General features: G+C 56.1%; 1 protein-coding gene and 1 non-coding gene across 2 annotated transcripts; one reads left to right on the top strand and one right to left on the bottom strand.

Annotated features, from left to right (window-relative positions):
• The first annotated feature begins 6,539 nt into the window (after window positions 1-6,539).
• LOC125910440 (U6 spliceosomal RNA) lies at window positions 6,540-6,646 on the top strand. The gene has a single exon (XR_007453949.1). It is a non-coding gene; the product is annotated as a U6 spliceosomal RNA (small nuclear RNA).
• A 4,828-nt stretch (window positions 6,647-11,474) lies between these two features.
• Window positions 11,475-20,484, bottom strand: SKOR1 (SKI family transcriptional corepressor 1). Its single transcript, XM_049611796.1, has 9 exons — window positions 20,378-20,484; window positions 17,954-20,156; window positions 16,746-16,836; window positions 15,705-15,812; window positions 15,112-15,183; window positions 13,660-13,734; window positions 13,346-13,420; window positions 12,767-12,832; window positions 11,475-12,246 (listed from the first exon to the last, which is right to left on the bottom strand). Exons 1-9 carry the CDS (start codon window positions 20,482-20,484, stop codon window positions 12,152-12,154), a joined length of 2,892 nt encoding a protein of 963 aa, XP_049467753.1. The 3' UTR covers window positions 11,475-12,151.
• Window positions 20,485-21,274: the final 790 nt, after the last annotated feature.

Genomic DNA, 21,274 nt, shown 5'->3' with positions numbered 1-21,274 from the left:
GGCTGTTATCTTCTTTTTTAGTTACAGATTTTATTCAGAGCATTAATATGCATCCTCTGCTTTTCTTGCCTTCCTTATTCCTGGTGCCTGGAGCTTGGAGCTCCAGCAGCCATTTGGGGCCACAAGTTGTTATCCTAAAGAGCCAGCTCTGTGACACAGTGGAGCCATCAGACCAGACCTTGAAAGACAACTTGTCTCATGCAAGAGAGAAATTAACCTCTGTCATCTTAAAGCAATAGTTATTTGGTTTTCTATTATTTGAGGCAGAACCTTATCCTGATACTCATGAAAAGTACGTTTTTGGTTAATTATAAACATGTGTTTGCTTGAGCTAAGTTTTCCTGCCTCCATTAAAATTAGTTTTGCTGGTGAGTAAATGATAATATATTTAAATCTCTACAGTCAAATTTATATTTTTCAAACGACCCATTGGATCAGTATTTTCACACGGATATGAGTACATTGAGACAGGGCATCTTAAGTAGCCAAGAAATTAGTATTCCCTATGATAAAAAAGTGTTGCTTACTCTTTATAAGAAGTTGTCTTGTTTATGACAGCTACCCATAGATATTATGTCAGGATACTCAGAGGGTAACGAGTCCATTCTTTTTTAATTGAATTAGCAGCAAATACAGAGAGCTTCCTGTGTAAGTTAGGTAGGCTGCAATCTATTCAAAGTGAGACTCTCAAGTCATGGTCCCTACCCTGCTTGTGAAAAATCCATTGGTTGTAAGTCACTGCCAGAGAGCAGGTTAATGTGTTTGGTTACCGAACCACTATTAAAATAGGAAGCAGCGTAAGGTGCGCCATGCACACGCTAGTGAGGAAGCCACGTGTGATGTAGGGGTGAACACTCTGGATTCTGATTGCAGGGCCTTGGACTTGGATGATTCACTTAATCTTTCCGAGCCTCAGTTTCCTCATCTGAAAACGGTGGTTTACAACATGCACATATTGTGAGGATTACGTGAGAAAAAAATGCATAAAAAAACACCCGGAAGGAAGGAAGGAAGGAAGGAAGGAAGGAAGGAAGGAAGGAAGGAAGGAACTCACAAAATGTTAAATAAGGTGGGCTTGTTTCTATTTTGTGACAAGAGGCTAATTTGGGGCAAAGAAGAGTGATTCGCCCCTTCAGCAGGAGGCCTTACTCCAGATTCAAGCCACTTGAGTCACCAACCCCCAGACAGGCCCCAGGGGAAGAGGCCCCTGAAGACCGGACCCTGACGCCCTGCCCTGGGGTGGGTGCGAGGCCCCTCACTCTGCATCAGCCAAGCCCAGAGGAGCTGGGTGTAAGCACAGATTAGGTTGCAGTTTTTATTTAAAGATCTTAATTTCTGGCACTTATTTCGGGGATTACAGTGGTGGCTTAAGATCCTTTAAAGACATTCCAAGTTGAAGTCTTTCCTTCACTTGGCTGCTAAAGTTTAATTCAGTCTAATTATTTCATATGGCACCGACTATAATAGTTTCATAATTTCTAGTATATTAAGCACTTAATATGTTGTGTCATTTGGAATCACATATTAAATTCAGCAAAGTACATTTTAATGAGAGTTAAGTGGTGTGAAAATATTAACACAATGTGATGGTTCATCTTGTTGTTCATATTTTGTAGGTCTGTTCCTGATCCACAAATGCCTCGCTCACCAGGTATGGGAAGGATTTAACCGCCTGAGGCTAGAAAGGGGGTCTGGGGAGACCATATGCCTACCTTTTTCCCCACAGCACTTTACAGTGGGATTTCCCATGGGGCCTCGCGACCCTATAAAAGCAAGTAGGGAAATTGTTATTTCCATCTTAGAGATGAGGAAACTGAGGTTCACTGCTGACTCTCATAAACGTGGTCTTTCTTGGTTCAAAGCCATTGTAGTTTTTCCCTGTACCACAGCTGTCGTCGGTGTGACCCTGGTGGGGGTGAGTGCTGTCTGGACTCAGGGGAGGGCCGTGAGTATCTGGAGGGGGTGTCACCTCACCTCTCACCTTGCAACCCCACAGAGAAAAACTAGCAGAACCACCGAGAAGTTGGCAGACTTTCTACTCGGACTTGGGATCCTTTTTGCACCCTCACAGAGTGTCCCTTCCATGCCCTAAACCGAAGTGCCTGTGCTCTTAGGCTAGCCTGGGATTGCCAGAGAAAATGGTCTTGGACTAAATCACAGTGAACCCATCAGATAGCAACAGCTCAGGCTAAGGAGGCTTCAAAGGCAGGAGTTAAGGCAACAGAGAGAGAGATTTTAGAGAGATCCTCCCAGAACCCTCAAATGGGACTCCCTTATTCCAACTAGGTGCAAAAGTTAGCTCTTGGAGCCAGAAAGATTTGACAGCAAATTCCAGTGTCCCTGATTAGCTCTGTCACTTTCCTCTCCATGCCTAGCTTTTCCCCATCAGTAAAAGTGCTTATCTCTCAGACATGAAAATGAAACAGAACATCAGAAGAAAGGGAAGGATTCAGGCTAAGCTCAGTGAACAGGAGTGAGTGGGTCTAGGAGCCTGTGTGCTCAGACCCAAAGCCTTGAAGCCCTCTGGGTGAAAACAGTCCTCATCACAGCTAAGAAAAGGAGGGGCAGGGGAGAGGGAGAGAACTCAGAAAAAGGAGCTACTACGACAAAAAGATTAGAGTAGCTAAGAAACAGTCCCGGTAGTCACTTTAAAAAGAGGAGCTATTTTCACTTTTTAAAAAGTGTGTTTCATCCAGGTAGCTGCGAGATTAAGGAAAGAAGACCAAAGAAGAATAAGGAGTGGTTATGCATCGAGTATATTTATACCGTCCATGTACCTCCCATATGCCCAGGGCCTAAACACTTTACAGAAGCAGCTCATCTAAAGTGCTCGGGCTGTTCACGTCAAAACTGAAGGTAGTGTTCAAACTGCCGTGCTGGGCACTCAGCAGAGTCACCGTCCTACAGGTGGGGAAATAGCCAGATATTCACAAAGTTCCAGGCACAAAAAAGAGATCACAGGGAGGGTCAAAAAGTACCGCCTGGGCTGGGGTCCCAACCCCCCCCCCCCCCCCCCCCGCTCCAAATGCAAGCTGGGGAAGGGGCAGGATTATAGGGTACCACTGAGGTCAGGCATCTGGGATGGATTAGAACTGCTCTAACCACAGCAGGGGCCAAACCAGAAAAGCAAGGGCTGTGAGCACAGGGGGATTAAGGAAGCTTGGGAGGAGCCACTCCCTCTGGCCACAGCTGACCCTGCCTCAGGCCTCCCTCTGAGCTGTCGGCACACAGATCTTCTTCTACTTGCCCCTCCCCCCACCCCTGGTTTTCTTCACTGGGAGGCAAAGAAGGAAACTCGGAAAAACTCATATACACTGGGGTGATTAGGTGGGAGAGGATACTTCAAAAGAGAGCTTACAAAAACAAGGTTTAAGTCAGAGCACGTGCTGCTCAAAGGGATTTCTAGGACCTGAGTGGTGGGTCCTCTTCCATGCCCAGGCTCCCCGCAGCCCTGCTCTGTGTCTGGGGCCTTAGGACCTTCCGGGCCAGGCCTGAGAACTCGGCACATCCCCGCCCTACGACTGGGTAAAGCCTCCTGATGCCCCCAACGCCATTCATCCCCAGGGTTCCCAGCACAGAGGAGGCCACGGCTGCGTCTCCACATCCCTGCTTCTTCTTCCCTCTGGTGGGGTTGATGGGAATCCCTGGCCCTTCTTCCTTCAAATGAGTGACATGTGGAAACACTCAGTGCTCCCAGGCTGCAGGGGAAACACTACAATGTTAGAGGATGCTGAGATCTCATGTCTTCACTGACGTGTTTTCAATATGAAACAGGCCGTTTCTCCATTGATCAAAATGTAATTAAAGTTGCTCTGATCTCTCGCACTCAGAGCGCGGGAAGCTCCAGCTCAGACCTCAGAGGGCAGGAAGCTCCAGCTCAGACCGGACGGGGCGATGCAGGGGGTGGGGTGGGGGGACCACTCTGCCTTTCTTGAGGTTCTGCAGCCCATGGCACTCAGGGAAGGCTGTCGGGACTCAGGCCACCTCAGGTCTCAGAGTGGAGGGGGGGGACACCAGCTCCGAGGGCCAGCAGGAGCCGTGGGCTCCCACTGCAGCTCTGAGACCGTGCAGTTCTCTCTGGCACCCACGTATTACTCCCTGCTTTCGGTGTCCGTCTCCTTGGGTCTCTCCTTACCGACTCCCTCCATACATCTGTCCTCCGGCTTCATGCCACATCCAATCTGCCTCGTCTCCTCTCATCCCGGCCCTCCCCCTCCCTCCACGCTGGGCCTTTGGGGCTCAGGGGCGAGTGTCACAAGGTTCAGCAGGTCCCAGACCCTAGCCTGCCCTGTGAACCGTTCCTGGGATATTCTACGTCCCAAGGATGACTGGCATGCTCCACCCTTCTAAAATAGAAAACAAAAAGTGTTCAATTTTTACACGTTGCTAATTGGAGTCTCAAAAAAAGTCCTTCAGTTACCCAGTTACAAAAAAAAAAAAAAAAAAAGTCACAGCATGTCAAAGCTGAAAGAGAGGTTATCTTCTCTAGGGCGGTTTCCTCACTTGGCAGAGAAGTCCAGGGAGTTGGGCAAGGTCACAAAGGCAGATGCAGGAAGGAATGGAAACTAGAACTCAGACGTCCCTCTGTAACACAACTGCTCAATAAGAAAACAGACAAAAACGAAAAACAAAATAAAACAGAACAAAAAAACACCCAAGCTCCACCTCTGGCTCAAAATAACACCTACTCCTGTAGCCAGAAATGGTGAACAACCTGGTCCATCTCCTGCTGGTTTTCGCAATAAGGCAGTTATGAACCCACGAGATGTACCTGTCACCGTGACACGTGTGCGCATTGACTGTGACCAAAAGGCTCTTCTTCTAAATAAATGAATAAAAACGTGGATGCTAATTGAAGATTAGCATCATCTCCCATCAATGCTAATACGCTTTTTGGTTATTTGCAATTCCCTTTTGCAAATCTGAGGGAAACATCATTGCCCAAATTAGCTCTTTTCCCTCAGTGAAGGCCGTATTAGCATTCTGAGGTTTGTGTTTGCTTACTGCTTATTTAGACAGAGGTCAGGTGAGAAGCTGGGCAGCCTGCACCTGATTTCCATTTCACTGAAGACAGGTGGGGGGAGGGACTCCAAAGTACCCAGAGGCCAGGCCAGGTGCTCCCTGGCTGTGGTCTGAGTCAGGCTCACAACGCTGAGCCACAGCATGACCGGGAGCACCACCTACCTCCACAGTGGCTTCTCCTGCCTGAAGGACTTGCCCAGATGGGTGACATTGACTCAGGTAGCTCCCAGGTCATCTTCTGCCTGGCACTGTCTGTCAGGTCCTCTCAGGGTTGCATCCGTATGGAGCGACAGTTCAAATGTCCCCTTCCCTCCTGCCCACCTTCATTCCCCAGTCACTGTCTAAACCCCATGTTCTTCCCTTCTAGTCCCTCTCAGCACTGAGAATGCTCTTCCACGTTTGCTTGGCTCCCTCGCCGGAACCGAACGGCCACAGCAACACAAACCACTTCTTGTTGGCCCTGTACCCCCGGCGCTGACGTCACAGATGCTTGCTGTGTGGTGAGGGAACTAGGGCAGGAAGGAAAGTCTGAGCCGATAAGGCCCTGGGAGCATTGTCCAAAAGGGGAGGCCGCACTCCTGGTCCCAAATCTTTCCTCGCTCGAGTTCCACCGTGAAGAGGAAAAGATCGGTTTTTGAAACCAGACTTGCCTGCAAATCCCAACTTCCTTCACGACTGGCAGGCTAATTTTGGCCTTGATTAACCAACTAGAGCTTGTTTTCTAACGTGCAAATTGAGGGGAAGGACACGGGTCAGCTAAGGGGCCCGGCCCAGTGCTGGACCAAAGCCTGGCGACCTTTCCCGGTCTGCCACACCTCGAGTCACACTACGGAAAGCGTTGGCCCCAAGCGGACGCTCACCCCCTTGCCCTTGGCTTCAAGCACGGGGCGCAGGGCCCGACCACCCCAGGGGAAACAGCGGCGCACCGTGAACCACTCCTCCGCGCTGCGGCCCCGGGCCACCCTGCCCGGCCCCTTCCGGTGCACGACCGGCGTTTCCAGCTCTCGCCAGGGTCACGGGTCCTGCCGCGGGGACTGCCCAACCCGATTTCTGTGGGGCCCCCGTGCGCATCACCGCCTCTTGTCCCCCAAAATGTGCTGGCGCCGCGCAGGCGCCACCCCGCGTAGTTTCGGGGACACCGTGCCGCCCAGTTTTCGGTGGAACCTCGCGTGCGACCCCTGGGGGCCCAGCTGGGACGGCGGGGAAGAGGAGCGCGGCCGCGCGCGCCACGTGACCGAGTGTGAGGCTCGCGCCCTCCGGGGGCGCGCAGAGGTCGCGCGGGCCGAGGCCCAATTTCCCATGGTCCCTTAATTTGCATATACAACGTTGGAGGGTTAGAGAAATAATTAGAGTTCATTTCGCTGTAATCACAAAGATACAATTACCGTGTGTACGAGATACACAAGGTCATACGTCTTCAAAATTTAGTTTTTTCTAAGTAGTGCAGTGTGGTCACCATAACTGTAAAAGTCTTCGCATTCTCTGCTTTATATACCCTCAGAGCGCGCCCACATATCGTGCTCGCTTCGGCAGCACATATACTAAAATTGGAACGATACAGAGAAGATTAGCATGGCCCCTGCGCAAGGATGACACGCAAATTCGTGAAGCGTTCCATATTTTGTACCTGAGCTTATCCCTCCCTTGCAAACACTTTTCACTTACAGGTTCTATTGTTTCACACAAAGGAAACTGTAGTCCCAGGAGATGGAATAAGAGGAGGTGAGGCACAGTCAGAATCTCTCTTTGTCGTGCTTTTTCTGTCTGGCCCCAGTCTTCGATCTTTTCCATCTTGCCTCTGCTTCCCCTTGCACTATCCTGAGTCCCACGGTACCTTAACACTTAAAGAAACGGTCTTGCCAAAGTGGACCCACTTCAGGTCCAAAACAGAACAGGAACTTAGGGCTGTGATAGACAAGGTGACTCTAACAGGAACGCGCAACAAGACTCACCATGCTGCCTCTGAATCAAAAAAAATAACGCCCGCTCCTTAAGGTCTACCGTGTGCCAGGGGCCTCACCAATATCCGGGTTTCGTATTCCTGACAGCCCTGCCTTGTGAGTATTATTGTCACCATTTTACAGGAGTCACTGAGAGGCAAAGCAACCTGGGCATGATCATGTAACCAGTAAGTGGCTGCGGCAAGGCCTGCTAAGACCTTTGGAGGCACAGGCCCTGAAAAGATCGGGACCCTGCCCCTGCGCAATGAATGCAAGAACCACAGTCCTAATTAGTAGGATTAGTAAGAAAAGTCCAATAAATTTCAGATTTCCTGCGATGACTTTATCAATGGTTTTGAAATATCTTCCCCCCCCCCCCAGGAGAAAAATGTTAGTGCACATGTTTTGCTGATGCCTGAGCACACACGTAGTCGGCCCAGCGGTCTCTGCAGCCGCTGGGAGAGCAGCGCACAGATCCCAGGCTCTGTGCTCCCCACAGATAGGGCAGGCTGCAGACGCCAAGCCCCTGAGCCGCCCCAGGGCAGAGGCGGGTCTTCTCCCGGTGGGCGCTCAGAGCTGCGAAGCAGCGTTCCATCAGGGATCCATTTCTGTTTCCTTCAGTGGAGGTGAAATGATCCTTTCCAGGTAACAGCCGAGAATAGCGGTCTGTGGGACCTCTCACTGCACCTTCTCCTCGGCTCACAGCCTCCAGTGCATGCAGTTGGAGGGCAAGCTTTGGTTTTCCTTTCTTTCCTCAAACATGCCTGGTTCTTAGGAAGAACTTGGGCAATTGGGTGAGTAGTTTTCAATGTCTCCTTCTGGGATGCCAAACAAGGAAAGGACCAATGTTGGTGTGACTCTCCTTCTAAAGAAACTATTCCTCTTGGTCTGACCCGTTGTGTTGGAGCAGAAAAGAGGAAAGACAGGCAATTCTTAGTCCTGGAAAAGTCAGACACCTGGCTGACTTTCCTGGCTCCGCACCGTTCTATGAAGTAAAACTTCTACTCCTGTTACACATGAGGAAGTTGAGGCACAGAGACATTCAACAACTTGCCCAATGTCACAAGACTAGTAAATGGCAGAGAAGGGCTTGAAGCCCAGGAAATCTGGCTATAGAGCTTGTGCTCTTAACCAAACACTATGTCACCTTTGAAGATAGAGAAGGAGAGATAAAGCTGTTTAGAATCAATGGAAAGAGAACACAGGCCCAGTTCTGCTTTTGTCGGTGTTCTGAATTCAAGGACAGGAGTTGTATTTTTGCAAAGGATCAAGGCTCTACCTTAGATCCAAGGAGGTGGAGTAGTGGACAGGGGGGGAACTGCACCCTCTTTGGGACACAGCTGAAAAAGGAAGAAAGTTTTCCTAGGCCGACAATCTCTTACCAGACACCTGTCCCCCTCCCCAAATAATCCTCCTGAGGAAGGATCATCTGACCACTAAACGTGTGCTTAATTAATATTAGGCAAATGAACTTAATCGTCTCCCAAGAGCTGTAGTCCAGAAGCACCTAGGGACTCCTCCCCTCAGACATATCCAGCATCCTGATAAACCGCAAAGTTGGAACCGCTTCATTTAGACATCTGTTGAGCTACTTTGGGGCACTGGGTGCTGTGTTGGAGATCACAAGGAAAAGCAAGATGTGGCCCCTGTTGCCAGGGTACTTACAGTCCTATGGGGAACACACACACACACAACCAAGGATAACTCAGAGAGGGGAGCACACGCTTAGCTTCAGGAACCAAGTGCCACAGGAATGCAGAAGTCAGTCTAAGGAATCCGGGGGTCTGCCAGCTGTTTTTTTGGCAGACAGGTTACAGGATTTGCGGGAGGCGGGGGGGGGGGTTTCCCCCCCGGGGGGGGGGGGGGGGGGGGGGGGTGACTCTCCACCAGGGCCTACAGCTTAATCCTGGATTTTCTGGGAAAGGTGAGGATAGAGACTGTAAACAGCATCTCCTTATGAGTATTTGGAAGTTCCTCCGCTGAAAAAAGGTGGTCTGAGGTTGAGGGGGCATCTTTACCTGGTACTTTATCCACAGACCCAGGACTCCGGAGCCAGACCCCCTGTGGGCACCTCCCGGAGTCACGGGTGTGAAACCAGACACCTCGGAAGAACACCCAGGTCGAAGTTCTGTGCTCCATAGCCCGCTGGCAATTCCCGAAACCCCACTTTTTCTCCCTAAGACAACGCTCCCTAGTCTAGGGCCTTCGGACGTTGGCTGCAATGCCTAAAATGTGTCGCAAGGTGGCAACGTTGTGGCGAGAAATAGACTTTTTAAAAATCCTGGGTTTTTGTTTTTTTTTTTTTTTCAAAGCATATTTTCCCTATTAATGTTTCATTTAACTTAATTAGAATCTGGTAAACTAATTAAAGTAGCTACGAGCCCCGCAATCAGCAATAATTCGTATAATTATTGATAATTACATCCATACCAATCGTTTGGTTATTAACATTTGGGGGAGAACAAACCACTTCTGAAGGGACGAGGAACCCAAGAGGGTTTTTTGCGACAAAGCTTTCTGGGTCGGATCCGCCTACACCTCCAGTCTGCAGAGATTCCGGCCCAGATGGGGCGCCCTTTGGCGAACCCCTGCTGCCTACGGCTTTTTTCTCTACTTTGGGGAATTCGTTAAGGGAAGGTGAAAAGGAGTATTTGCTAGGCTTCTCTGCGTGGGCCGCGGCCACGGAACTTCCTGCCTGGGTAGCAACTGTAATTCCCATTTTATAGAGCAGGCTGTGCCGCTTCCAAAGGCGTGGTCACGCCAAGGGGGTGAAGTCTCGTGCTCTCCCCAACACCTGGACTGTTCTGCGCGTCCCAGCACCGCTCGACCCTGGACGCAGTCACTTGCTCACTTCCTCTCGCGACCTGTTTCGCCGTTGGTGCAGCGGAGAACTGATCGGGTTGGTTCCACCCAAAGGAAACCTTCCCGATCCCCGGAGGGTCCTTGCTAGGAGACCTCGCGTCCCGAGGTGACTTCTTCCCTCGACGACACCTCACAGTTTAGCCGCTGCCCTCACCGCCATTATCTCTCTCATGTCCTGTGTCTAGCCCTCCGACTGTCTCGGGACTGGGGTCCTGAGAACCCTAGCGCAGGGGGCTCCGGGGACCGGCTTCCTGCCTCCGCAGCGCGCCGGGGGGTGGGGGGGGCCTCCTCTCCTACGCCCCTTCCAGGCGGCGGGCAGCGCGCTCCCTGCTCACCGACCCGCCACGGGCCCTCCAGACGACCCGCTACCAAACTTCCCGACCGGCGCAGCGCAGGGCTCCCAGGCCCGAGGGGCTAGCCCGGCGGTGGGGGACCGGAGGAGTGCACGGAGACTCCACGGATGTCGGAGGGCGGAGTCCGCGGGGCGCTGGACCGGGCTGGGGACCCGCGGCCCTGCGCCCCGCTTCCCTCCCAGAGCTCTTCCGCGCGCGCCGGGGTGAGAGGCCTGAATATTATTTTACGTGGGCCAAAACGGAGGCCTAGAAGGATGAAGGGAGCGACACAGAGCCCTTAGTCCTCAGCCGAGGTGGTGAAACTGGAAGCCAGGGCTTAATGAGCCCCAGGACGGTGCGCTTTCCCTCTCCAGGCACACTCTTCTCCCCCTCAAAAAAAGTGCGCTGCAGTTTCCATCCTTTATCTGTAGCCTAACCAGCAGGTGCGCTGTGGAAACTGAGGCCCACGGGAGGCGTGCGGCAAGGTGAGGGCTCATCAACAGCGGCCAGGAAGCAACCCACCGCGGTCACACGCACCCTGACACCGCCCCATCCCCCAGTCGAGACCACCTGACTCCAGCGCAGGCGGGCGTCGCCTGGCTCCTTGGGCTCCTCCACGTCCGCGCACCCTCTCGGGCCCAAATGGACAGAACATTAAAAACTGCCAGGGCTCCCTCCGTTAGGGTAGCGGAGGGGCAGGCAGGAGGATATCTGTGTGCTTCCAGGCTTGCCCAGACGAAGTCTTATCCTAGGTACCTCGCTCCCCGCCCCGCCCCGCCCGCCTTGCCTCGCCCCAGCGCTCCAGGGCCAGGCCTGCGGTGTCCGGGCCTCCTGGCAATTCTGAATGAACCTGGGCTTCCGGGCAGGATGCCGGGCAAACTCCCAGGAAGTGTCCGGTCTCTGACCGCGCTGGAAAGGACTTCCTCGTTGGGGCAGGTGTGGAAGTGGGCGCGAGTAAACCCTCGGCCCTTGAGGGAGCTCCAGGGAAGAGTCTGAGACCCTGGCACCCAGGAGCCTCCTGTAGTCCTCTCACCCCTGGTCGAAAGGCTCCAGGGAGGGTCCCAAACGTGGGGAGAGGGTGGCCTGCGGGGCAACCTGGGTGTATCTGAAGGACTGGTAGAGAGGTCGGGGAGCTCGCTGCTGCCTACCTGAGCCGTGCGATTCTCAGCCCCCGCGCTCCACGACTCGCGCCGCCGGCGGTCTTCAAGCCCCACCTGTTGCCCACCCCTCAGCCCGCCTCCACCCACCCTCCCCACCCCGTACTCCCACCTCCACAACCCCAGGAAGTGACAGATTTCTTTTTTTTTTTTTATTAAAAACAAAACAAAAGTCACGGATACAGGGTGGTCTCCCCAAACAGGCTCAAGGTGGTCTCCATCTCGTGAGTCAGTTGTCGCCCTTTTTAAAGTGCTGTTACATCAAGAGGTTACAAGAAAAAATAGACAAAACAAAACCCAAAGGGGAATGCAAAACGGGACTGGAAGCAGGTCCAGGAGAAGGAAGCAAAGTAACTTACAGCATAAATAAAACCGAACCCAATACTGAACCAAGAGAGACTCACAGTACATTTATATCCATTGCACATAGCCACTTTGTCATTAGGAACAAGTTTCAGAAGTGGACGGGACGGGGGTGGGGGGGGGAGCGCGGGGCCAGCGCCAGCGAAGTTGCTACATTGTGTACACAACTGGGGGTCCGAGGCTGTATGGGGTGGGGGGAGGCCCCCTTACCCCTTTCTTACCCCCTTCGGTCCATTTAACCCCATGAGGTCCGATGCCCTGGAGTTCAACCGTGGGGCGAGGTGGTATTTACACTTGGAAACGGAGAAGGGGCCCTGGGCCGAGGCGCCCGGGAGGAGGGCGGGCGGGCGGGAGGCTGTATTTACATCGGTCGTGTCCGAATGGCTTGTTCCTCGCTCTCGGCCGCCGCGGCCGCGGGTATTTACAAGAAGAGAGCAGCATGGCTTGAGGGCGCGTGGGCGCGGCCGGGCCGGCCCTAGGGCAACAGCGGGGGCTTGAAGGAGCAGTTGCCAGTGCAATGGCGGGGCGTCAGCATCTTGCAGGAGAAGTGGTGCAGGGCGTCGTGGGCTTCTGGAGAGACAGTCAGGCGGGCAAAGCTGGGCACCTCTCCTGCCTAGCCTCGCTGGCGAAGCCTACCCTCTTAGTCCACTCGCCTCCTCCCCTGCCTGCCCAGATCTCACCCACCCCCTCCCGCTCAGGGGTTATCAAGTGAGCGGATCAGAAAAAGGTAGGAGGCTAGGAGTGAGAACCTGCGGTGGTTTAGAACCACTGCTCGTGTTCAATAGCCCCATTATACAGAAGAGGAAACTGAGGCACAGAAAGAGGGAAGTCAATCTGCCCACGGCCAGATTTGGATCCCTCGGCAGATTTCCCAATGCCCAGGGCTCAAGGGGCTCTTTCTCCCTATTCTATCGTTCTAGAATTATTTCCGCATTAAAAAAAAAAAAATCCCATTTCCCTCCTTTCAGGTAGACCTGGCCTTCCCCTCTCACTAGCCCCGCCATTTACTTTTTCATTCATTCACTCACTCATTCATTCACTGGCACAGCCAGAGCCTGGCAACCCTATCTTTGTTCCCCGGCTTCCGCACCTTTTAATTTCTGCTGGATAGCATAGCGCGCCTTCCGCTCTTGATCGAGTTCGTTACACAGAGTGTCTGGAAGACATGGGGAGGGGCCAGTGAAGAAATGAGACCACCCTCCAGCCGGCCGGGGTCACAGCCTGGGCCTCACCCTCTCCCCAGTGCTCAGCCCCCTCGAAAAAACAAATCCGGGGGACCGAGGGAGGGAGCATCAGTGCTCCAAACTGCAGCCTGGCGGAGGGAGGAAATGGCCTGGGATGGCGCTTAAAGGCAGACGGATCTAACCAAAATTAAAGCAAACTTAGGCATTACTTCCCAGGTAATTTTACGCCTCGATTTTTAATTTAGAAACCATGGAAATTGCCGCGATAAGAAGTTCAATCACTCCATGTAATGATGCCTGCAAGCCGTTTGCTGGGCTCGCTTGCCATTCTGAGGCTAATCAGAGTATACAAAGGATATTAAATAAAAAAAATAATTGTTAAATTACCTTCAATTTAAATCCAAATGACTGAGCCAACATTGCGGCTCCTGCCAGACGAGAGGCAGTTACGGCCCGTGCGCGCGCTCACCTGACTCCCGTCTTACCTCTGACAATTTGCAGCTGTTGTACCATTTCTTCTCGATAAGCCAATTCCCTCTTCATTTGATCCTGAAAATTATCTGTGCAAATTGATTAAGTGAGAGCTGTTAGGCACAGCCCCCTCCCTCGGCCCCATTTCCCCACTCCCCTCCCCCACCCCCACCCCTTCGGTCTGCGGCCTAGCGGGAAACCCTGGAAAAGGAGGGTTCCGCGGCTCAGGCAGGGCGCGCAGCCGCAGCTGCCAGTCCTGGGGTCCGGGGGCGTGCGGGAAGAAAGCTCTCGCGCTGAGGTGGGGTGAGGTGGGCCAGGAAGGGGGTACCTTTGAGACTCTGAAATTCTCGCTCCAGCTTCTTGCGGAGCTCCATTTGCTCCAGGAGCAGTTTTTGCAATTCGTCTGCGAAGGGCCCAGAGTGTGAGGTAAAGGAGGGTGTGCGGGACTCAGGCCCCCCTCCCCAAGGTCCTGCAGGTCCCGCCCTGGCCAAGAGCCCTGAGATGGGAGTGGCGGAGTGGTGGGGCCCGGAGGCAGAGGCCCTCCGCACTGTTTTCCCATTTGCTTCCAAAGAATCTGGACGAGGAAAAAGGGCCAGGAGCTAGGTTGCCCAGGAGAATTAAATTCAGGTTTTGGGCTTCTAGGCTCTGGCTCCAGGCACTAACCAGCATGGCATCTGCTTTAAGTTGTTCCAAACTCCCAAACCTTAGAAGCTGCCCCAGGACTTGATTTACCCCTCCAAATGACACACCCCATTCCTCCCTTCAACAATACAGAGCTGGGTGAATCTTGTCAAGGACTTGGTCCCCTGCCCTGGAAAAATACATATTTTCACAACAGTTTGTTCACAATTTCAGGGGGTCTCAGGACCCCAAATCCATACTAAGGGCCCTCATACAAAGCACCAATGATTTGAAAGTAATTGCATAGCCTGTTAAATGTGTAACCAGGAAGAGTGGAAGACCACCACTGCTTTCCCCCCCCCCCCCTTCCTACATCAGTTTCCAAGGCCATCCCTGGACCGTTTGAGGGCAGGGTGGTGGATAGTGGGTGGATGTGAAAGGCACCGTTAGTGCCCTCAGAACTAGCTACAGAGGAATGGCAGGGGCTGCCCTGACCAAGGAGCTATTGGTATCCAAGTCCTCCCTGTGGGGGAGGCTCTCTGAGAAATCCCACCCCTAGCAGGTGCTGAGGAAACACAAAAGTGGGAGGTAGAGGAGCAAAGGTGGGGTTAGAGGCTCCCATCCTCTGTGCCTCAAGCCACATGCTCCCCCATTGCAGATGAAGCAGCTACCCCAGGATCCCATTCCAAAAACATGCTCCATCCCCACCCCATTTAGGGTGTATTGAGGTGGGGCCAGAACGCCTTAATTCCAGGAAAAAATTAACCTCTCACACTCCTAAAATAAATGCCTCTTTGCAATCTTGCTTTTCAGAAAAAGTCCTGTGTTCCAGTGAGGTTGCGAGACCCACATTGCCCTATCTGATTGTCATATGCATCAAGTTCTGAGAATTATTACTCATTTCTCTTTTTTGCTGGGTTCTTCAGACAGGCTAGCCTCAGGAACCCAAACTTCTAATGAACCTCTAGGGGTTTGGTTCACTCTCCCCACCCCACCCCCTCCCCATACCTCTGTGCCAGGATAATGTGTCCAGAGGATTATCCTTTGCACTCAATGAAAACAGATTCCCCAAGAGCCCTGTCTTCCCATGCACTCCCTTACAAGTAGGGTTCATCTCCCCGAAGCACAGCGTACCCCCATTTCACAGATTTAACCTCACCTCTGGCCAGGTTCTCGATATCTTTCTCCACTAGCTGAGTTCCTGTGACATCCAAGGTGAGCCCATCTTCACCTGGGATACAAGGGCAGGTAAGAGGGGTTCTCTCCTGGGAGAGGCCTTGGGAGGGGAAGGATGAGCTTTCCCGGAACCGAGCTAAGTCAGGGAGCTACTACAGACCTTCTACCTTTAGAAGAGTCAGTTACAGGCATCCAGTATTACCTACCTTCCAAGCTATCATTTTAGAGGGTGACCCACTGAAGGAGAGTGCACCCAGGGAAGGTAGGCTATCTTAGGGCGGGAAGTATATGCCCTTTGACCTGCTTCACGTGGGTGACGGTGTCTCTCATTTCCTTTTAGTACACCCCCTTCCCTTCCCCCAGAAGAGCCCCAAACCCACTAAGGAGGAAAGCCCTGGCCTGCACCTCGCGGGCGCGCTGTTTAAATATGTATCTGCCAGCCGCACAAGGGGACCAGCAGCCGCTTACGTTTGATCGAAAGCCTTCCTCAAAAGCCAAGCCCAAACCTGTGTAAACCTGGGAGACCTGGGCCCCGGCTTCCGGGTGGGGTTGGTGCGTGAGGGTCCTAGGGCTCACCTCGGTCTGTATTTGCGGGACTTGGCTGGGAGATACTCCTTTGGTCTGGATAGGATTTCCTCGTTTCCAAATCGTCGGCGGTCGAGTGATTGTCTTCCTTATCTGGTTCTTAAAGGCAATAAACCGAGTTTCAAGGAGAAGCAAAGAAACCGTGACCCCGATACGGCCAGAGCTGCTACGGTCGGGGCGCCCGAGCCCTAATTAAAAGCGTTGTGGCCGCCGCTGCTTCCCGGCTGTGCGCCTGGGCTTGCACCCTCAGGCTTTGGGCCGGGCACCCCCTCCCCCGCGCGCGGTCTGCTCATCCCGCGCTCCACGCCCCCTCCCCAGCCCCTCGGAAAAGAACAAGACGAGCAGCCGAGCCCACCAGGGACGAGCGACCTACATCGCGCGCAGATACTGGGGCACCGCGAGCGCGCGTGGCCGCCGGGTCTGCCCGCGCCGCCCCCGCCGAGAACGCGGCCCAGGCTGCGAGCCGCGCGGGGTGGCGGCGGGGGAGACATCCTTTCGGGTTCGGCCTGCCCGGATTTCCGAGGCCCTCAGCCCCTCCTCTTCGAGCCACAGGGGCCCGGCGCACTTGCAGGTCTCCCCCCCGGGTTGGGTCGCAGCCACCGCGGGCTCTTCGCAGGTATCCAAGCGCGCAGCCAAGCTCCCGCACCCTCCGCCCTAACCTGGCTTGACCACAGAGGACCTCGAGGCCCCAAAAACTTGGCGAATAAATGAGAGGACTGGAAAGAGGTGCCAGGCGTGGTTTTAAAAAGGATTTTATGAGGTGTATGTGAGCGTGTGTTGTGTGGTGGACAGGGAGGTTTGTTGTTAAGTGACCAAACGATGGAAGTTGTTAGTTCTCGCTTAGCTTCCTTTCCCTTTCTTTCTTTTTCTTTCCCTCTCCCTGTTTTTCTCGCTTCCTCTGCCTCTCTTTTTCTCCTCTCGTCTTCCCTCGCAGCAGCACCCCCCCCCCCACACACACAGCCCTGTCCCTCCGCCCGCGGTCCCCACTTCACATTGGCCAGCGACCTCGGCAGGGGGGCTGAGGGGCGTTACCGTGGGCCTCGGGGGTGCAGAGGTAGGAGGCCGCGGGCCCCAGCGCCGCCGCCGCGCTCTTCACGTGCTCGTCCGGCTCTGGCGCGTACACCTGCGGCGGCCGAAAATGACAGGCGGTTAGGGGTGTGCTTGTAGCGGCTCAGGGTCCCCCAGCCCCGGCCGCGGCCGAGGGGGAGCCCTGAGAGGGAGGCGGAGGTCAGCTAGCCCGTGGGCCCCGAGGGCCCTGGGCGGCTGTGACGCACGCGGCGCAGCCTGGCGCCCTCGGAGGCCACAGCAACGTTGTAGTTTCAGGGTAATTATTAGCGCCCTCGAGAAAATTATCAGAAAGACAAAGCGGCTCTCAAGACAAGAGCTGTCCAAAGCCACCCCCCCCCACCCTTTGCCCACCTCCTTTTCGGCATCTTCCCACCAGCCCACGCCCAGTCCCCGCATAAATGACGCTTTTTGCATCCAGCTAATGATTCGTGTTTTAATAGACCCAATGGAAATAAATGTACAGGTGTGTGCACCCACTTTCAAAAGGCCAACGACTTCGGCTTAGTTGCACAGCTCCGACCCGAACCCGTGGTTCAGACAACTTGAGAGCCCCTCTCCCGCCCTGCACGCCATCTCGACAGCTGCTACCAAATGAACCCTGCGGTTCCCCAGGCCGGAGTTCAAAGGGACTCAGAAAACTACAAGTTGAGGTAGAGGAAGATTCCGGAACCCCGTACTGCTGGGGCCCGGCTTGAGGGAGAGGCGGTTCTCTCCTCTCCTCACCAGCCCCTTCGTCCCCGGGACTCTGATCTCCATCTGGGCGAGTGTGCCACGGCCCGGCCTCTCAAGCGCTTTTCTCTGGCTTTGGGTCCCTTTTTCTGCTCCCCGTTCTTTCCCCAGATCCCTTTTATTTCTGTGTTACTGAGGTCCCGGCCTGTCTCTGCACACCCCTCCCCCCCGCCCCCGCTCCCAATCAACAAAAACACTGCACACTCGTTTCTCAGGCCTGTCCCCCCCACCTCCGGATTTTCTGAAACCCTCACTCACGGGGGCGAGGGGGTCCCAACAAGTTCCACAGCGCTGGGCCTACTCAGAGCGGCTGGGGCCTACCGCTGGCACGCCCGCTCAGAACATAATCCCCGTCCCTAACTTGTCCAGTGCCTGCCCCACATCCCGAAGGTGCCGAGGGGTAAGCGGGGAGGCGCCACCAGCAAGGCGGGCGCGGGGCTCACCTTGGCCGGCGCGGGGCCCCCCAGCGGCCCGCAAGGCTCTCGCAGCTCATAGCCGCCGCTCGGCGGGCTCCTCTCAGGTCTCCGCACCACGTCGTCGGCAGCCAGGTCCCCAAATGTTGACCTGCTGGCTGCGGGCAGCCCCGGGCGGCGCCGGGAGCGGGGGCTGCCGCCATTGGGGGAGTCTGTGGGACCGTCGGCGCCGGAGGAGGTGGTAGACGGGGGCCCTACAGGCTGGTCCGCGTCCTGGCCACCTGCCGTGCTGGGCGCACTGGGTGCTCCGGGATCCGCCTCGTCCAGAGCGCCCTCGTCCTCGGGGAAGCGGTTGGACTCCACGTCCACCTCGGGCTCGTCAGCGGTGTCCACGTCGGGCGAGGCGGAGTGGTAGCTGGAGCTGCCCTCGCTCAGAAAGTCTGGGCTCACGTAACCGCCGCCGGACCCTGCGCCCGGCCCTGGCCCACGAGCCGGCCCGGCGCCATACGCGTCGCGGGCGCTACCGTAGAGCTTGGCGATGCTCTCGGCGTCTTTGACCACCGGTCGGAAGGCCGACACGTAGGAGCCTTTGCGTGCAGGCGGAGGAGGCGGGGGCAGTGGGGCCAGGGGCGGCGGCAGCGCCTCGTCCGCGCCGTCCTCGTCCAGCGGCCCGCGGGACAGCGCGCTCGGGCAGCGCTCCTCTGAGCCCAGGCCGCCCTCCTTAGCCGGCTCGGCACCGTCCAGGGACTCGGGGCCGCCGCCGCCGGCAGCCGCCGCCGCCGCCGCGGCCGCCGCCGCTACAGCGGCCGCCACCGCCTTGGCTTGGCTCTGCGCGGCTGGATAGGGTGGTACCGGGAGGCTGCCTGCCGCCGGCCAGAACATGGGAAACGTCGGGTACACGGTGGCTGCGGCGGCCGCTGCAGCCACGGCCGCTGCGTCCTTGGCTGCCCCAGAGGGCTGGTGACCCCAGAACATGGCGCCGCCACCCGGGCCAGGGCCTGCCCCCGGGGGCAAATGGCCGGATCCTGGCCCGCCCGCGCCTCCGCCAGTGCCCGCGCCTGCGCCGCTCCCGGTGCCTGGACCGCCCTTGGGCTCGCCCGCACCTAGCACCGGGTCGTCCTTTTTGGGGCAGAGGCCGAAGGCCGTGGGGAAGCCATAGGGGTGAGGGAAAAGCGGCGGGGGCAGTTTCTGCAAGAGGCCAAAGCCCTTGCTGGGCACTGGGATCACTGGGTAGCTGCGAACCCCAGCGCCGCCACCAGGCCCTCCAGGGCCCGCCGGGCCGCCGGCTCCCGCCGCTAGACCAAGTCCCCGCTGCGGATGGGGAGGAGGCGGCCCAGGAGGTCCGGTAGCCTCGTCTTCGCCGCAGCGCAGGCTTTTGTGGGGCGGCGGGCCTGGGGCCATCTCTGCGCCACACCCGGGGCCGCCCCCGCCGCCAGCACAGCCCTTCCCCTGCCCACCCGACCCTCCATTAGCACCGCCGCCGCCGCCTCCTTGCAGCGAGAAAGTCCGCTTGCGCGTGCCGCCATTGAACATGGCCTTGACGTCCTCCCAAGCGTGGCTCAGTTCATCTGTGGCCGACTTGTCACTGAGTTTGAGGTGACGGCGCCACGAGTTGAAGTTAGCGGCGTCGGGCTGCGTATACTTGGCGTCGGGTGTGCGGTGCGAGTGGAAGATGAACTTGTTAGGCGAGAAATACATGCTGCAGTAGCCGCACTTGATGCACTTGGCACGCGAGCTGTTGTAACGCGCAGGGATGAAGCTGCCACGCGAGCCCCACGCGCACTCGTGCACCACATCGAAGGCGAAGTTCTCGGGCAGCTTGGGTGGCTTGTGCTCGCCCAGGAACGACTTGCACAGGCGTTCGGCCTCGCGCTTCGTGATCATACCGCAGCGGCGCGAGGAGATCGGCATGGCCCCGGCCCGACGCAGAATCTCCAGTTGCACGGGCGTGCACTGCACGCACGTGATGCCCAGGGCCACACGGCGGTTGTGGATCTCATTGTAGCTGTAGTTCTTGAGGAGAGTGTTGGAGATCTGTGCCAGGCACAGGCGTTCCTGGCCGTCGATGACCAGAGACACGATAGGCACCCCGTACAGCGACGTCTCGCCCACCTGGTTGGGTTTGAGAGCGCTGGAGCCTGAGTAGGGTTGCAGCTCCTGCTTCGAGGTGGGTGAGGAGTTGCCCTCGCGCCCCGGCCCCAGCTGAGTGGTGAGAGCCTCCATGCCGCCGCTCCTATGAAACAGAGAAAGTAGAGAGCAGTTGAGCCATTTTCAGCGCCACCGTGGCTCGGGCCCGCCCAGCTGGGCGCGCCGAGTTGGGCGCGCGGAGAAACTTGGCCACGGGGAGTCCAAGCTCATTCTCCCCCTGGACGGGAGCCTTTTGTTATTCAGAGGCGCGCTGGCGCCACAACAAAAGCCCCTGGGGTTTGGGGGAGAAGAAGGGGTAACTGAGACCTCAGGATTGCCCCGGCAGCTCGGAACCCAATTTTGTTTTCGGATTGTGCAGGAAGTGGGGCCCAGAGACGGAGAGTGACTTGCCCAAGGCCACACAGCAAAGCCATTGCCTAACCCAGGGTTCGTAACGTCCAGATCCTTGAGCCTTTGGCTACCCTTGATGCCTGCCCTACCCGCCCGGGTCCTGAAGCCCGGACTTCGGGGACAGGCTGCCCCTCTGCTCAGTCGCGCATGCACGCGGGCGGGCGGGGAAGACGCAGGGAGGGGTACGGACCGGGGGAGGGGCGGTCACTGCCCATCTCCAGACAGCAGGGGGCGGGGGGGGGGGGGGAAGGGGAAGGGGGGGGGGCCCGGGGGCGGGGGGGGGGGGGGGGGGGGGGGAGGGAGAAGAGGCTGAGGCGACCGCTGTTCGCGGTGCTGAACCCGACTCTCAAAAGCATGCTGTGCGCGCCCAGCCCCAGGGCTGCCCCCACCGCACCCAGTTCCGTGCGGAGCAGGCTCCCTGGGATAACAGCACTGGTTTCCACAAACCCGAGCTTTCTCTCACGCCCGGAGCCTCGCCTTCGTTGAGCAGAAAGGTTCCGGTTGGATATACACACCGTTTTCTTTCCAGCCATCAGTGGGACCAGGGTCACGCAGTTCCTATCCACATTTTCTGCATTTTTAGCTGCGTTCCAGACCAAAGCTGGTTTCCATCCGGGTCAGCGCGTGGGGACAGAGAGGTTCTCAGGGAAGTTTCTCAGGAGCCACTTCGCTTCTAACCGCCCACTCCCTAAGTTTTCCTCCTTCAGATTTGCCTTTTCTGCTCAGGCCAAATGCAGTCTCTTCTGGCTCTGGGCTTCCTCGGAGGGGGGGGGGGGTCGTCTCCTCTCTGAGTATACTTCTGCCGGGCTGTCC

This window comes from Panthera uncia, assembly GCF_023721935.1.
Source record: "Panthera uncia isolate 11264 chromosome B3 unlocalized genomic scaffold, Puncia_PCG_1.0 HiC_scaffold_1, whole genome shotgun sequence".
NCBI classification, from domain to species: Eukaryota; Metazoa; Chordata; class Mammalia; order Carnivora; family Felidae; genus Panthera; species Panthera uncia.
Note: the sequence above shows the minus strand (reverse complement) of the source record. Positions and strands in the feature narration are given on the sequence as shown.